Source organism: Phalacrocorax aristotelis, chromosome 5, assembly GCF_949628215.1.
Source record: "Phalacrocorax aristotelis chromosome 5, bGulAri2.1, whole genome shotgun sequence".
In the NCBI taxonomy this organism is placed as follows: Eukaryota; Metazoa; Chordata; class Aves; order Suliformes; family Phalacrocoracidae; genus Phalacrocorax; species Phalacrocorax aristotelis.
The window spans coordinates 69158052-69174798 of NC_134280.1; the positions used below are offsets into that span (position 1 = coordinate 69158052).

Genomic DNA, 16747 nt, shown 5'->3' on the forward strand with positions numbered 1-16747 from the left:
AAAAGCCTGTGTTTACTCTCCACTTTCTTCATGACTTATATACTTTGGAGTCACTAGGGTCTACCCCCCTCCCTGTAAATGTGAACATTTCAAGACGAACAGGGTGCACCGCAGGGTGGTTGTCAGCCTAGTAAACAACATCCAGTTCCAGTCTTTTCTACTGAAAACCCTTCTCCTTTGCATCGTTAGCTTAGTGCTGCCTGCAAGGCCCTGTATCATCACAAACTCCAACAGGTGGGAAGGGTTCAATGCTGCCTTGCTCTACTCTAGAGGCCAGAAAAGCAGCTCGATCCAGAAGTGGCTCAGTACAGGAGAAAGGAGTACTGCCTAAACTACTTCAGCCTAAGCCGGCCCATCACCTTAACACAACCACACAGAGGTCTACGACAACAAAGCTGAAAAACTAGGAAAAGAGCTGGAAATTGAGGGGACTGAAAAGTAAGAAGGGGACTGAGAATCTATCTCCTTTTACAGCCACATCCAGCACAAGAAACACCAGCGCATGGAGAGACTGAGGAACAGGAAGAGCCAAGTGACACCATCATTACTTTAGACCAACTGGAGACCTTCTCTTCTTGTACTAGGTCCTTCAGAAGTGCCAGAAATAATTGGTAGGAGGCTGTTCTACCCCTTCCCCTGTATCACTCCCAACCCTAATCAGACAGACCTCTCTCTGTTCAGTCAGTTTCTGCTTCCCTCTTAGGTGGGAGTATCAGGATTGAGCAACAGCACCTACAAAAGCAACCAAAGCCTAAGGGCTAGGAACTGGGAAGCAGGCACAATCTCTTCCTGACCAGCACATGACATTTATTCATTCTCCTTCTTGAGAACAAGATAGCATTTCATTTTCAGGCAATGTGTTTTGTGTGACGTCTGCAATAACCAAACTAAGAAAGGCACTATTTATTTGCCAAGAGCAAAGTGTAAAAAGCGTCGTTTTCCACCTTTGAAAACTAGCGGATTGTCCCCACGTTATACCGCAAGTCAGGGGATATGGGAACGGATGCAGCACTTAGCTTGAATTTCAGAGGCCAGTTGTCTTGTGAAGAATGCTGTCCTTTGCAACTCCTAGGAAGATTTCAGAAACTCTGTTAACATTCCCATCTTGCTTACGGCACCAGCTAGCACACCGAGAGGTTGGTCAGGACTCCCAGCACCCCTCCTCCTCCCATTTCAACCCCTTCCCCCCAAAACACAGAGGTTTAATAGAATCTGGGGGAGGGAGGAAGGACAGCAGAAAGCTGCCAACTGCCAGCGGTGCCTTCCAGTATCATTTCCATTTGCAGCGCTAACACACCTGCCTAATCCTGTCATCGTAAAGCAAGAAAGCTGATTTTCCTATAAGTGCTTTCCACTTTGTTGGTCTTCATATACATTAGCTCTGCTTCCTCAAGCTGTACAGCTGTGTCATAACTCATCTGAGTCCTCTTTCCCTTAGCAGAACCAATCTGAGTGACACTTCCACCTCATCTGACTGCCTAAGGCTGCCTGTTAACACCAGGACATCTCCCTGCTCTCAAGCCTACACCAGCCTGGACCCAGAGCTCCTCCAACCCGGCGGCGTCCGAATCTTGCCATTACAGCAAGCCAGCGCACCCTGCCAGCCAGCGGGGCCAAAGCAAGCCACTAAGCAAACGCTCGGCTGTCAGAACCAGGCAGCCACGTAAGTTTCAGGCCCCTGGTGTCTCCGTCAGTGCACCTCAGGGGAGGAAGGAAACAATCCTAAACACGAGAGACAGGCTGCGTATAGCACTGAACTGCCCTTCCCCTCCTTCCAGCCCTGCTGCTCACCCCGCTCACCCCCATGAGCAGCGGGGACCAGCACCCACCCTGCAGGCACCCCCTCACCCAACAGGACTTGGAGTGAGAGGGGCTGGGACAGCTGGGCTGAGGCAAGCAGGGACCACCCCAGCACCAGGCTGTGTCCTACCCCTGCAGCACCCAGCCCTGGGACCAGCCCAGCCGCCAGGCCCGGCCCTGCCTGGCCTCCCTCCAGGCACCAGCGGGGTAGAATCATAGAAGAATCAATGTCCTAAGCTGGGAGGGACCACAAGGACCATCAAGTCCAGCTCCTGTCCCTGCACAGGACACCCCAAATTCACACCGTGGCTCTGAGGGCCTCGGCCAAGTGCTTCTGGAACATCGCCAGGCTGGTGCCGTGATGCCTCCCTGGGGAGCCTGTGCCAGGGCTCCGCCACCCTCGGGGGGAAGGACCTTCTCCTAATGCCCAGCTTAACCGTCCCCTGGCACATCTCCCTGCTGTTCCCTCGGGGCCTGGCGTTGGTCACCAGAGAGCAGAGACCAGCCCTGCCCCTCCTCCTCCCCTCGGGAGGGAGCTGCAGAGCGCCATGAGGCTGCCCTCGGCCTCCTCTGCTCCAGCTAAACAACCCCAGGGACTCCAGCCGCTCCTCATACAGTTTCCCCTCTAAACCCTTCCCCAGCTCCGTGGCCTCCTCTGGACACTCTCCCGTACCTTTATACCCTCAGTGTCCTGCGGCGCCCAACGCTGCCCACAGCACTCGGGGTGAGGCCGCCCCAGCGCGGGGCAGAGCGGGACAATCCCCCCCCTCGCCCGGCTGCGATGCAGGGCTCGGTGCCCCCCAGGGCACGGCTGGCCCCCTGGGCTGCCAGGGCACGCTGGGGGCTCGTGTTCAGCCTGCCATCGAGCAGAGCCCCCAGGTCCCTGCAGAGCTGCTCCCCAGCCCCTCGTTCCCCGGTCTGTCTGTGCAGCCAGGGCTGCCCTGCCCCAGGGGCAAAATCCGGCTCTCGCCCTTGTTAAACTTGACCCGGTCCGTGCCCGCCCGGCTCTCCAGCGGCTCCCCGGGGTGGCTCAGGCCGGGCCTGGCGCCCAGGACGGAGCTCACGGGGCCGCGCGGAGCCCCGGGGACGATGCCCAGCCGCGCCGCAGGGGGGCGCTGCCGACGGAGGGGGGGGTGCCTATCTGAGCCAATCAGGGCGCTCCTTGGGCGCATGCGCATCCGCCCCGCAGCATGCTGGGATATGTAGTCCCTGGGGCGTGACGGGAGCGCCAAGCGGCGCCCCCGACCTCCCACTACCGCCCTCAGCGGGGCCTGGAGGCAGCCCTCCGCGGTTCGGTGGGGTGCTGCCGACTAGCAGGGCCGGCTTGCCTGTAGTCTTCCCCCCGGAGTCACTTGGCAGAGGCCGGTATTTTCCGGCATACCCAGCGCTGCCTCAGGCCGTCGCGGAGTGATGGCGTCACACGGCGCCAAAGGGCAGCGCACGGCATGCTGGGAAGTGTAGTCCGGGGGGGGCGCGGGCAGGGAGCCCCTCGGAGGGGAGCGGGGCTTGTGGGTGCTCTGGTGCCCCACAAACCCCGCCCGGGGCCGGGGGCAGCCGGCAGCTCCTGGGCTGGGGTGCCCAGGTGCTCTGGGGTGCGGAGGAGCCAGCGCGGGGGATGCCTCCAGGGACTGGTACCTTCCTACAAAGACTTCTCAGAACTGCACTGGCCAACTTAAATGTCATCCTTAGTAGCTGGGAGCAATTTATTACTCCATTATTTAATAACAACAGAGCAGATAACCACAATCATCCTGTTATTCCTCCTAGGCACGCAGATAAGCAGTTTAGAAAATTTAACAGAACTAAGCAGGAAATATTAAAAAAAATATTGGAATGAATAACAAGTTGCTCCTCTTTCCTGGAACAAGCTCAGCAATGGAACAAAAGTAATCCTTCTTTGAGACTGTCATTACAGAAGCGTTAAATGGATAACAGCAAGCTTGTCAAGAGAACTGAGTTAAGCATCTAGTTCTTGCATGCTAACAGGCAGTCTGGTTTCCATTAAAGTATCATCCAATTTTCCTCTACTACATTCCTGCCCAATGTTCCCAGCATCATTATAACTTATTCTTCTGCCCATAGTTGTAACTTCTGTTCTTTGATTTTCCTCTCTCTTTAAGATTCAGGTTCGTTCAGAGAATGGTCAGAAGAAACATGACAACTGCTGATGAGTTCATCCTCTTGGCAATCACGAGTATTTTGGAGCTATAGGCCATTCTCTTTGTGCTGTTCCTTCTGATCTGTGTCGCCTCGTTGGTGGGGAATCTCAGCATGATTGAATTAGGCTCAGCTCTCAACTATGCCCCCCCACCTACTTCTTTCTCTGCCACCTCTCCCTGGTAGACCTAGGTAATTCCTCAGCAGTTGTTCCCAAATTGCTTTCTGTTCCTCTCTGAGGAACAGAAAGCCGACTCTCTGCCAGGGCGTGCAGCCTAGGTGCGCTTTTGCGGGGTCTGCGTAATCACTGAGGGTTACCTGCTGGCAGCGATGACCTATGACCGGTACGTGGCCACCTGTCACCCTCTGCCACCATGTCTCAGAAGGTTTGTGTCCAACTGGCTGTAGGATGCTACGTAGTAGCTCCTGTGAATGAAGTAGCGCTAGTCAGCTCAGTGTTCAGTCTTGCATTTCTGTGGCCCTAACGTCCTCAGTCACTTCTTCTGTGACATTCCTCCACTCCTGAAACTTTCCTGTTCCAGTTCGACTGTCACGGAACACGTGCTTTTTACCATTGCTACTTTTATTGCATTCAGCACTTTAGTAGCCATTGTTGTCTCTTACGGTTATATCCTTACCGCTGTCCTGAGGATCCACTCCTCAGGGGCAGGCACAAAGCTTTCTCCACCTGTGCCTCATGTCTGACATCAGTCTGTTTTTTACAGGACTATGACCTTCATGTACCTCCAACCCCAGCTCTAGCTACACCAGGACAAAGCGGTGTCCGTTGTCTACACCCTGGTGACTCCCGTGCTGAACCCCTGATCTACAGCCTGAGGAACATGGAGGTGAAGGACATTCTCAGGAGGCTCCTAGAAAAAGTTCTTGATTCCTTTAGAAATCAAACAGTTAAAGAGGTGTCAAACTAAACAGAATAAACTTGGAATTTCAGCCTCCATTTGGCTCCTGACCATTTAAACTAAAAGTGAAGAGATGACAGCCATCACAAGGACCCAAGTGCTCGTGCATGTCATTGCTTCAAGGTCTAGTGAGCCCCTGCTTTCTTTCTCCTCTGTCAGGGTGTAGCTATACCGCCTGATTTGACCCTTAAACCCACTAATTATTCTCAAAGCCTCAATTGCACTCCTTTCCCACATGCCACCCCCTACTTTAAAGGCTTGGAGTTTTGCGTCACCCCATAAGGAGCTGTATTTTTCAGCTTGAGAAGCATCGCTCAGATAATTTAGTTGTTCTGGCAGATCTCCAAGAGGGAATGATGGGGCAAAGAGGAGATCCAGGTCCTCAAGGATGTTTGCTAAGAATTAATCTGAATGTTTGAAACCAGGAACCTTTCCAATTGGCAGCGTGGTCTGAGTTTGCAGAAGCCAGGTCTAACGTTACTAACGAGCAGTGCTGTTTTAAGATCAAATAAATGAATGCTACATACGTGCGTTCCCCAGATAAGGTTCAGCAATCAGACACAGCTTGATGCAATTCTATGTGACATCTTTATAGGACCCTTTGCTGATACAGAAAACCCATCTATTTTTAAAAGACAAAAAAAAAAAAAATTGCAAGTCCCAGCTGTGGATTTAAATAGAAAATGTCATTTAAGATGACGGATCACCACTCTCAGACATTTATTCATTAGCGGAACCAATGCCAGACCACACCACACCACATCACTGCCCTTTGGAGCAACGGAGAAAAGGAGAGCTTTTGTCTCAGAAATACTTGTGGGGAAGCTCTTTCTACATGCCAACACTTAGGAAAAATTCTCTTAGGAGGTACATATTTCACTATTTTGATAATGAAGTGGTCAGAGACCAGGAAATATGAATTGCCTGTTTACCTGTTGGATACACAAAATTGGAGAGATGAATCTCAGCCGTGCAGAAGCAGAGTGATTCCAACACGCTTGTGACATGCTGTTCAGCAAAATCAGGTGTGAATGTAACAAAACTGGAACGAACTGGCAGTGATCAGGCTGGGTCATTTATTTGGGAGGAGGCAATGGTGGAGAAACTGAGGTATTGTGGCTGACGAGGGAAGAACAAGAAGGGGACAAGGAGAGAAGGGAGGTACTAAAAGGGGCTGGTGGGCTCTAGGCAGGCTGCTGGGCAGTCTGTTTGTCCGGCCAAGCCCTGCGCTCAACCGCCGCAGCTGGTCCCATCCTCTTATTAAATCATATTTACGATAACAAGCTATGTATTTATGACTACTTCTGCCAACAACTGGGTTTTAGGGCTCAGAAATTCTTTTAGGGAAAAGATGCCACTACATGCCAGGTATAAGCAATGTAATTATTGCACCATAGTCAGGTGGGACATCAAACTGAATGATGATCTTCTATCCACATGGCCATGCAGAGACAGCAGAAAATGCACACACCTGGTAGAGTGAGAGCTCCTAGTTCTGCTGTAGGCGATAGGTTGGGGACAGAAAGAAAATAACTTTAAGGAGAGATGGAGCAGGAGATCAGCATCTAGCCCTAAAACTGAGCAGTTTTGTGAAGAAGGAGGAAAGGGGATTAAGATTGAAGACATTTAGGGATATTTCATACCTGGACTCGGTGAACTGAGTAGTGATTTCTCTCAGAGTCCATGGAATTTTTGAAGTAGAGGTGTGTTCCTGCAACGTATCTGCATGGCTACTGTCAGGGAGCTGCAAGGGCCAGCTGGTCCCCAAGGCACTGGGAGCACGGAGCTAAGGAGGAGCCCAGGGCAGGCAGCGCCTCACTCCTGGAGGACGGCCCTGCAGGGGCTGAACACAGCAGGCAGAGCCAGGGGCTGGCAACAGGGTCCATCAACCGCCACAGCAAGCGGTGCAATAGGTTCAGGGTTCATCCCCAGCACGTCATCAGGAGCAAAGGACCAGGAAAAGGTTTGGAGGCAGAGCTGCGATGTTGATCTGGGGTCCATCCAGGAGGCAGAAACACAGCTGCAGCCAGACACACCTACTGTGCAGTCAAGGAAGGACTGATGGCCCTGGACTGAGCTTAAAGGGGGCTCCTGGGCCATGGGCGGGGGCATGTGTGTGGAGTGGTCCAGGTCCAGGCCCTTAATGGTCAGGGCCATTAAGTCCTGTTAGTGCCCTCAAGGCCCTGGCAGCTTCTAGGCGGAGTTGGGAAGTAGTAGCAGGAAGGCTGAGGTTTGGCTATGAATTAGCAGAATAGTACAGTGAGAGGGTTAATTTCTTTAAGAGGAGTGATTCTTTTGGAGAAGCTGAGGAACTGCTTAAGAATCCACCGATAAGGGCTGTCCTATGCCATTCAACCCCTCCTTTTGCTTTCCAAATTGGAAGAACTAAACACAAACCTCACTTTCTGAATCAGCTGAAATACCCACTTTACATGAAATACCCACTTTACATGACAGTAAGTTTTCAAGGATCCACAGGATCCCAAGTAGAAATAGAGTTTTAAATATATGAAGACACAGAGTACTTAAAGGGCAGCTACAAAGAGGACGGAGGCTCCCTCTTCACAAGGACCCATATGGAGAAGACAAGGGGCAACAAGTACAGGTTGCACTTGGAGAGATTTCATCTCAAAATAAGAAAAACATTTTTTAGAGTGAGAACAATCATTCCCTGAAACAACCTCCCCAGGGGCGTGGTGGAGTCCCCATCGCTGGAGGTTTTCAGGGTATGATTGGACAGGGTGCTCGATAATCTCATCTCGGTTCCCTTTCCCATGGAAAGTTGGACCAGACGAGCTTTCCAGGTCCCTTCCAACCTGGGCTGTTCTGTGACGATTGTATGAAGTGCTACCAAAGTACTGAACACTGCTCTGTGCGTGTGTACGTAGGCATGTGCCGTCCCAGGTGAAGGATAGTTGTGTGTTTGTCTTTAACCTCCTTGAGCTGCGTGTTTATGTTGGCTCTGTGGATCGCACTGCGCCTAAGCAGCTCGGCTCACATGTTGTGTGCACATAAGGCTTTAAGAGAGCAAAAAAGACTTTCAAGGGAAAACAGCCTGCTTAGAGGAAACAAGGTATCTTAGCAAAACATCATTAGATTTACTCAGCTGCTTTCTGCAGTAGGAGTCACAGAATTGATGTTTTAAAAGCCCTTGATTCCAAATTTATAACGCTCCCTGGGTGTAAGGAAGGCGGCCATGGCAGATACATGCATCTTTGCACATAACTTTGGGCCACCTGATCTAGCAAGAGATGTCCCTGCCCATGGCAGGGGCGTAGGCTAGATGGTCTTTAAAGGCTCCTTCTAACCCAAACCATTCTACAATTCTGCCTTTTGTATGTGGAATTTTAAAAAATACAAAGGAAAGGGGGGAGAAAATGGCACTGAAACACTGAATGCTGACTTTTTTTGATCCCCAAATCTTGGGAATTTTAAAGCCAGAACTCTAGGCCAACACAAATTTCATGACTGGCTTGTATTTTTAAAGGCAAAACAATCATTCACAACCTCTTTCATATTGTACATTTTCATATCTGACAGCACCATACAAAAGACAGGTAGGAAAATCTGCCCTGGTTGCATTGCAAACAAACGAAAAAAAAACCCAGGCATTAATAATATATTTGAATTTTGCTTAAGGAAGACCCTCCTTTTTTTTCTTAAGAAACGCCTTCTCCTCAGCAAACATGGAGAAGTGAGAAAACAGGTGAATATTCACAACTTCTCTGTGTTCTTGTGCACTGGTTCTACATTTTGGCTAACGTACGCTTTGCAAGAATACAAGGTCTGAATAACAGGATAACGGGATCTGGATAACGGGATCGAGTGTAGCCTGATGAAGTTTGCAGGTGACACCAAATCGAGTGGGGAAGCAGACACTCCAGAAGGGAGAGCTGCTCTGCAGGAGGATCTGGATGGGCTGGAGGAGTGGGCCAGCAAGAACCTTTTGAAGTTCAACAAGGACAAGTGCAAGGTCATGCACCTGGGAAAACATAATCTGGGGGTGCAGCACAGACTGGGATCCCCCTGGCTGGAGAGCAGCTCTGTGGAAAGGGACCTGGGGGTCCTGGTGGGCAGGAAGCTCAGCATGAGCGAACAGTGGCTGCTGCGGCCAAGAAGGCCAACAGGATGCTGGGTTGCATCAAAAAGGGCATCGCCAGCAGAGATGAAGTCATCATCCTGCTCTACTCAGCACTTTTCAGGACACACCTGGAGCGCTGTGTGCAGTTCTGGTCCCCGCTGTACAAAAAGGATGTGGCCAGGCTGGAAGGGGCCCAGAGAAGGGCCACCAAGATGATCAAAGGACTGGGAAGCTGCCATACGAGGGTAGGCTGGGAGAGCTGGGTTTGTTCAGCCTTGAGAAAAGGAGGCTCAGAGGGGATCTCATCCCCACGTACCAGTACTTAAGGGGCAGCTGCGAAGAAGACGGAGACCCCCTTTTTACAAGGAGTCCCATGGAGAGGACAAGGGGGGATGGACACAAGTTGCTCTTTGGGGAGATTCCGACTGGACACGAGAGGGAAATTTTTCACAGTGAGGACAGTCACCATTGGAATAATCTCCCCAGGGAAGGGGTTGGCTCGGCCACGTTGGACACCTTCAAGGTTAGGCTGGACAGGGTGCTGGGCCACCTTGTCTAGGCTGTGCCCTGCCTAGAAAGGTTATATATGGCAATGGTTGTCGGAGTGGCTCAGGAGGCATATTAAACCACCTACAACTGGTCTATATGATTATATTAAGCAGTAAAAGTCAATGACTTTGTTGAGGTTTCAACTGAAGTTCAATAGCAATAGGCATATGAAATTTTTTTGAAGGCACATCAAGAATTTCAGGATTCCTTTATCTTTAGGAACAGATAGATGAAAACGGTTCATTTTCATCCCTCACTGGTTACAGGAGATTAGCCAGATATGCAAATAGGCAAAGTCTGATTTTCAGTAGCAAATGTGAGGTGCAAATGCACAGACGATGATTTGTATGGGGATTTCATTGGTACAGGGTATTTTTCTTCACTTTATTTGGACTCCAAATTCATTTACAGGGATAACTTTATACAATTAGAGGGGAACTCATTCCAGAATTCAGCTTCCCCTCCCAGCATCCTGGTGCAAAAGAACATGTCAGAGAAGACTGTATTTGTAGGGGAGTGAGCAATTGCAGGGAAAGACTGGAGGTTGTCCTGAAGCAGCAGTATAAAAAAAGATCACCAGACAGAGCCTTCCAACATTTTTCTGCCTGTTCCAGCTGGCCGTTCGGTGACGGCGCTGTCTGTACTCCCACTCTGCTGTTCCAACAGGGCAGCCCCACTGGTAAGAATATGAGAACAGCTCCGCGGTGGGAGACAAGTCAGCCCAGGGGTATCGATTTCTGACGGCAGCCAAAAATAGACATTCAGAGAAAGAGTATCAGAAGTTGGATGAGTGTATTATGATCCTTCCCTGTTAAAATTTTTCCAGCTCTGGCAAACTGAAATCACAGCTGTGTGACCCAGCTCCCTCTTTCTAGTGTTGTAGGTTATTGGACACAAGAGGAAAAAAGAGCATGTCTTGTTTTTGAGGAACACTTATGGATGAGCACCTAGCTCCAGGAGGGGGTTACAGCTCCTCAGAGATGAGCGCACCTCTTTATCCTGGCTGAAGATGTTTATATTCCTAAGGGAAGCAGGTCCAAAGTGAGGTCTTGCTTCCCCTCAGGCCACCAAAAGTTTGAGTGAACCTTTGGCGCACCTCATCCAGCACTGATACCTCATCAAAAACGCATCATGCAACAAACCCAGTCACTGAGCCCAAATTTTTGCAGTTCAAACAGCTGAGGTAAAATAAAACCAACCCAAACATATTGGCTGAATCCTGTGTAGTTCCCTCAGAAGCTCTTCTGGCTTCTCGAGGTGTCCATCTTGGGTCCAGGCAGATGGGAGAGAGACGAACACCTGGTTTAGGGGAAATTATCTAGACTATCCATTCCACCACTGCCTTCCCTCTCCACCAGCCCTTGGGAAGTAATTTTGCCTATTTATCTTCTTACGGGTATTTATCTTCCTCTTTCCAGAGAGATCAATCGCCCTCTAGAAATGCTGATTCCTCTGAGCTGAATATGGAGGAAGCGTTGTTTCCCTTGTGCTCTGAAAATGGCTATTTTCCACTGTTATCTATACAGAAAGTTAGTAGCTTAGACCTAGATAACTAACTTCTGGGTTTCTGAGGAGGATTTCGCCCTATTACATGTATCAGATTCTGCACCTCCTGATGAAATCAGACCAGAATTGGGGTATTAGTGTGTTTCACTCTCACAAAAGTCATTTGGCTCAAAATAGGAGTAACTAGATAAAATTCCCTGTTTAGACAATCCTCTAAAAATCCCACAAATCCATTAAAATATTAGCTCTCTTAAGATTTGAAGTGTAACGTACAGTTCACCAAGTCTTGAACAGGCAATTTCAAAAACTTTTACCCAAACCACAATTGTTTATGACATAAATACTTAAAATTATACTTGGTCTTGCGCTTATGAGAAGTAGTTGCAATGCTACCTCTGGGACCACGTCCCTTTGGCATTTAAAATTGGTTATGGTGTCTCAAAAGGGAAATTTTGAAACGTGATTTCAATTCTTCCACTACTTCGCTATCGCTTTGAATGAGTTAAATCTTTGTAACGGACTAAGCTACTTTGCATTTATTTCCTACCTACAAACATCTAACATTTCTGGAGGTCGGGCAAGGGGTGTCTGCAGTTTTCTTTCGTGTATTCCGCTGTCAGTATTCCTGCTATCGGAGGAGTTGCAGCCTTCTTGCAGACTGGAGACTGTCAGGTACAGAAAAAGCATTCTTTAATTTTACAAATCTTGAACAAGAGATACGTCAGGATGATTTCAAGGTATTTAATCTATATGAGAATTTATATAGGGCCAAGACACGTCTGTCACTGCTGATAGATATGCCATGATAAGATATTTGTTTCTCTAAGAAACCTCTTTTAACCTTAGGCAAAGCAGTTACCTTATTGTTGTCTACTTTTTCTCTCCTCTAAAACATAAATGACTCTCATCCTTCAAATTGCTTTGAAATCAAAAGATGTAAAGTTCAGAGCTTGTGCTGTCTGCTAGTTTCAATAATAGGAGGAGACGATTTTCAGAAGCAGGTAACTGATCTAGAAGCACAGATCTTGAGTCCGTGCATCTTCTCATGAGCCACTTGGTCTCAGATACTCCGAAGTATTTAGAAAACCAAATCCTAAGGAGAATCCCACTCTAGTTATTTGCACTAGTGCCGTGGTTTAACCTCAGCCGGCAACAAAACCCCACACAGCTGCTCACTCGCTCCCCCCGGGTGGGACGGGGGAGAGAATTGGAAGAGTGAATATGAGAAAATTCATGGGCCAAGATAAAGACAGTTTAACAGGTAAAGCAGAAGCCGCGCACAAGCAAAGCAACCCAGGGAATCCATCCCCTCCTCCCCACGGGCAGGCGGGGGCTCAGCCATCCCCAGGAGAGCAGGGCTCCATCACGCCTAACGGTGACTTGGGAAGACAAACGCCATCGCTCCCAACGTCCCCCCCTTCCTCCTCCTCCCCCCAGCTCTATGTGCTGAGCATGACCCCACGTGGTGTGGGACATCCCTGGGGTCAGCTGGGGTCACTGTCCCGGCCGTGTCCCCCCTAGCTCCTCGTGCCCCCCCAGCCCCTCGCGGGTGGGGTGGGGTGAGGGGCAGAGCAGCCCTTGGCTCTGCGCAAGCCCTGCTCAGCAGGGACGGAGACACCCCTGTGTTGTCAACACGGCTTCCAGCACAAATCCAAAACGCGGCCCCGTACCGGCTACTGTGAAGAAAGTGAACTCTCTCCCAGCCCAAGCCAGCACAACTATAGCTAGATTAAATTTCCCTTCTCGCTCCAGAGGCTTACAGTTTTCAGATCCCGAAAGATGTTTTTTAATGTGGTACGATATTCATCAAAACCGTTACCACAACGGGTTTATTGAAGGCAAAATTTAGTTGTTCTTTGCCCTCGCAGTGTAGTTACGTAAATTATAAATGCCTGAGCAGAATCAGGAGTTGAATGTAGCTGTTTATGTTGGCACAGGCTTTAAATGATTGTGCATATATGTGCTTAAATGAGAGAAAGATGTCTCTCAAGTTCCACATCCATCTTAAGAATGATGCTGAATCTCATATTATTCAGGTTCTTATAGTTGAGGTCATAACTGATAGAGCCCACCTAGCCTAGAGAGTTCGTATCTTGAATAAGAATTGGATTAATCTCATTAAACACCAGGGATCAGATCCACCTCACCGAAATTCAGGTGTTTACACGTGAGCTGATTGCCACTTTGGCCCAGGGGTCAGCGAAAAGCTAGCTGGTAGGGCTGATACAAGTCTTCTGCAGCTCTTTTGTCACAGCTGTTTATCCCACACAGATGTCTAGGATACCACAGCGTACCTAAAGTGGCAGGAGGCATAGATGATTCAGCACCTTAATCCTTCCTTTCCGTTCGGGAGGGATGCAGCTGCCTTCGCTGACGAGGAGCTTCGTGCAGAGCAGTCTGGCTCCCTGGGCTGCAGTGGGGACTGGGTATCGACTGCAGTGGGTATCGACTGGGCTCAGCCATCTCACCTACCTGAGACGGTAATCTTGGGCTGAGGCAAACTGCCTCCTTGAATTGAGCTTTTTAGGGTTATTTCTTAACCTCCCTTCCAGGACAGTTTCTGTTTTGGCACGATGCTTCGTCTTGCGATACATTCCCTTGAGAGCATAATTGCTAATTCAGGTTGTGAGAGTCTGCTTGGTCTTCAAACACAGGTCAGGATTCAGTTTCAGGTTAAGGCATCAGTTTTAGGCACCTACATATAAACACTTACATGTAAGTTATACATCTAAATTTGTGTCATGAGTGAGGAATAAACCAGGTGTCAAGGTTAAGTCCAGAAGGCTACTCGGGTTCTCAGGAACAGCTGAGAAGCTGAGATAGCTAAAGTTATCACCTTCTGCCGATCATCTGAATTGCCTTTTGGAGTCCATTGACAGTATCAATTAGGCATCCAAATAATTTGTTCGGTCGTAGTGGTCCGGTACCACTTGAGACATGCCGGCATGACCTGTCATTTGTCCAATTTTCATTCCAGAGCAGCACAAGCCCTCCAACATCCCTGCATCAAATGTGACGGCCGCCTTCAGATGACTCAGATGCCCTGCAGCATATCCAGTGACATTTATTAGTGGCTTCCACAGCATTATTAATGTAGGCAATCTGCTACTCTCTTTTACTGCACAAAGACTCAGGTTCCAGGAACTGTGTCCATGTGCTACTCAGAAACTTTCTTGTCATAGCAAGAAAACTGAGAAAGAAAACTCCAAACACCTTGGACAATACTGTGTAAAGACAGAACATGAACAGTACGAGCCCTAGTGATGAGAATGCTGAAAGATCCTAGATGTATGTTAAGGTGGTTGGGCATATTTAATGTTAGATGTGGTCTGTGTGCTGAATTTTGGCTTTATTGCAGGAAAAGGGTACAGGACTATGGATATTTGTCCAAAAGAGTAGATCAGTGTCATACTGAGAGTGTCTGAAGAATTGTTTCACTCCAGAAGTCTGTTTCATGTTTCTTCCCATATTAAGAAAGGATACAAAAATCTGGGATTTTAACACATAATCTTTTGATCTAACATGGAATTTTGATTTTCTAAAGAGGATAGTAACTCTGTTAGGCATTAAAATGTGTATAAATTAGGCATTCTTCTGTTAAATCTGTGTAATTAGACCACAATCAACATGGACGGGGGTTCAGCTAAATGTACCATGAGAAAACTTCCTCAACGTTTTCTCATTTCTCTGGTCACCACAATAGATAATATTAAATGGATGGGATGTTGTGTCTGGTCCATTATTTTCCACAGCAGATTCTCTCCCCTTCAGAGAAAAATATAAGCTCTTGTTACACTTATCTTGCAACAGATTTGAGTGAGTTTGTTACTATTTCTTATCTTGACAGTTAAACCACTGGAATAATAATGGCCAGGGAAAACCAAAGCATAGTGACAGAATTCATCTTTCAAGGCCTTTCCTCCCAGCCAAGGACACAGACTGTTCTTTTCATAGTATTCCTGGGTTTTTATCTGTTCACAGTTGCTGGGAACATCATGATCATAACGGTGATCAGAGCTGATTGCCAGCTGCAGTCACCCATGTACTTTTTCCTTGCCAACTTGTCCTTCTTAGATATCGCCTACGTCTCCAGCAACATCCCCCAGATGCTGGTGAACCTCTTGACCAAGAAGAGGACCATCTCCTTCTCTGGATGTGCCGCTCAGATGTATTTCTCTCTAGCTTTTGGCATGACAGAGTGTGTTCTGCTCGGAGTCATGGCCTACGACCGATATATGGCAATATGTCACCCCTTGCTCTACACCACCATCATGAACAGGAAGGTTTGCATTCATGTGGTCGTGGCTTCCTGGACCAGCAGCCTACTGAGCTCCATGGTCATCAACAGCCTCACCTTGCGGCTGCCCCTCTGCGGGCCTGGCATCTTGAACCATTACTTCTGCGAAGTGCCAGCAGTGCTGGCCTTGGCCTGCACCGACACTGCCCTCATGAAATTGGTCATCTTCATCTTCAGCATCCTCATAGTCTTCGTCCCCTTTCTTCTGATCATCACCTCCTATGCCCGTATCCTTTCTGTCATCTTGAAGATTCAATCTGCACATGCACAATCCAAGGCCTTCTCCACCTGTGGATCCCACCTGACGGTGGTAACCGTATTCTATGGGACAGCCATCTGCATGTACATGAACCCTAAGACAAGGCCTCCACAGGATGGGGACAAGGTGATTGCAGTGTTTTACACCGTTGTAGTCCCAATGCTGAACCCCCTCATCTACGGCCTCAGGAACAAAGAAATGAAGCGTGCCCTGAGAAGGGCAATAAATAGACCCAAATCCCTGTTTATTTAAAGGGTTTTCAGGGATCGGTAGTATTGCATTTTGTTCTATGACTTAAAAAAATACTTAAATGTGATTATTTCTCTACCTGCAATTGTCCTAGACTTATTTTTACAAAGACTGAGAGGAAATCATAAATGTGATGAATTCAACAGCACCTAAACAAAAAGACCTTGCATACAAATAACTTTCTAAATAATGTTTGGGATTTGGCCTAAAACCCAGAAGCTAAATAAAGACATTGCGACTTCAGCCTGCCTCACCCTGGCAATTCATTTAAAACAGAAGTGGAGAATGCCACGAGCATCGTGGCAAGAAAGAAAAAAAAAGAAGAAAAACGAAAAAATAAAGAATGGTGAGAAAAATTAAGTGCTTTATATAAAGCTTAAAATGTATTTTGCTTCTGAAGTGTTTTGTAATTAACTTCAGAGCATACAAACGTTTAAGTTACGTTGCAAACATGAGCTGCTACTGGTATTTCTCTTCAGACCTGAAGACTTCTCCATGCCCGTTATGTTGGTGAGCAAAGTTGCCATCCTCTCCAATAAAGGGTGCAGCTGTTTGCAGCTAATAATTATCCCCTTGTGCTGTGAGCGTTTTCTCAACCCTGTTTCCATAACCGGCTTTGCTTCCTCTGCAGCTGATTTCTGCCCCTCTTAATTCCTGCTGCATTTCAGTCCAACTCTGGGTCCCCGTGGGCCAGGATCCTTCAACTTTATTTTGGCGTGTGGACAGCTGATTGTAGATTATTTTGTTTTCTGATTTGAGCAGGGCATAATCAGACATCGCTATCAGAGAGGGCTTTTCTTTCTGTCACTCGAAGACAGATCCTTAGGTTTTAAGTAATCCAGGCAAGATGAAGAGCATTTCAGACTTCCGGAACTTACTGGCAATTAAACTAACTTTTTAAAAGATGTGCCTTGTACTCACATTCATGC

General features: G+C 48.2%; 1 protein-coding gene and 1 pseudogene across 1 annotated transcript; both read left to right on the top strand.

Annotated features, from left to right (window-relative positions):
• The first annotated feature begins 3954 nt into the window (after positions 1–3954).
• On the top strand, positions 3955–4886 carry LOC142057046 (olfactory receptor 5AR1-like; annotated as a pseudogene).
• A 9993-nt stretch (positions 4887–14879) lies between these two features.
• Positions 14880–16419, top strand: LOC142057139 (olfactory receptor 2D2-like). Its single transcript, XM_075092607.1, has one exon. It carries the CDS (start codon positions 14880–14882, stop codon positions 15819–15821), a length of 942 nt encoding a protein of 313 aa, XP_074948708.1. The 3' UTR covers positions 15822–16419.
• The last annotated feature ends 328 nt before the right edge of the window (positions 16420–16747 follow it).

Bases quoted from the DNA above. Each gene is read 5' to 3' on its own strand.
- LOC142057139 (XM_075092607.1), top strand. From the start codon at position 14,880: ATGGCCAGGGAAAACCAAAGCATAGTGACAGAATTCATCTTTCAAGGC.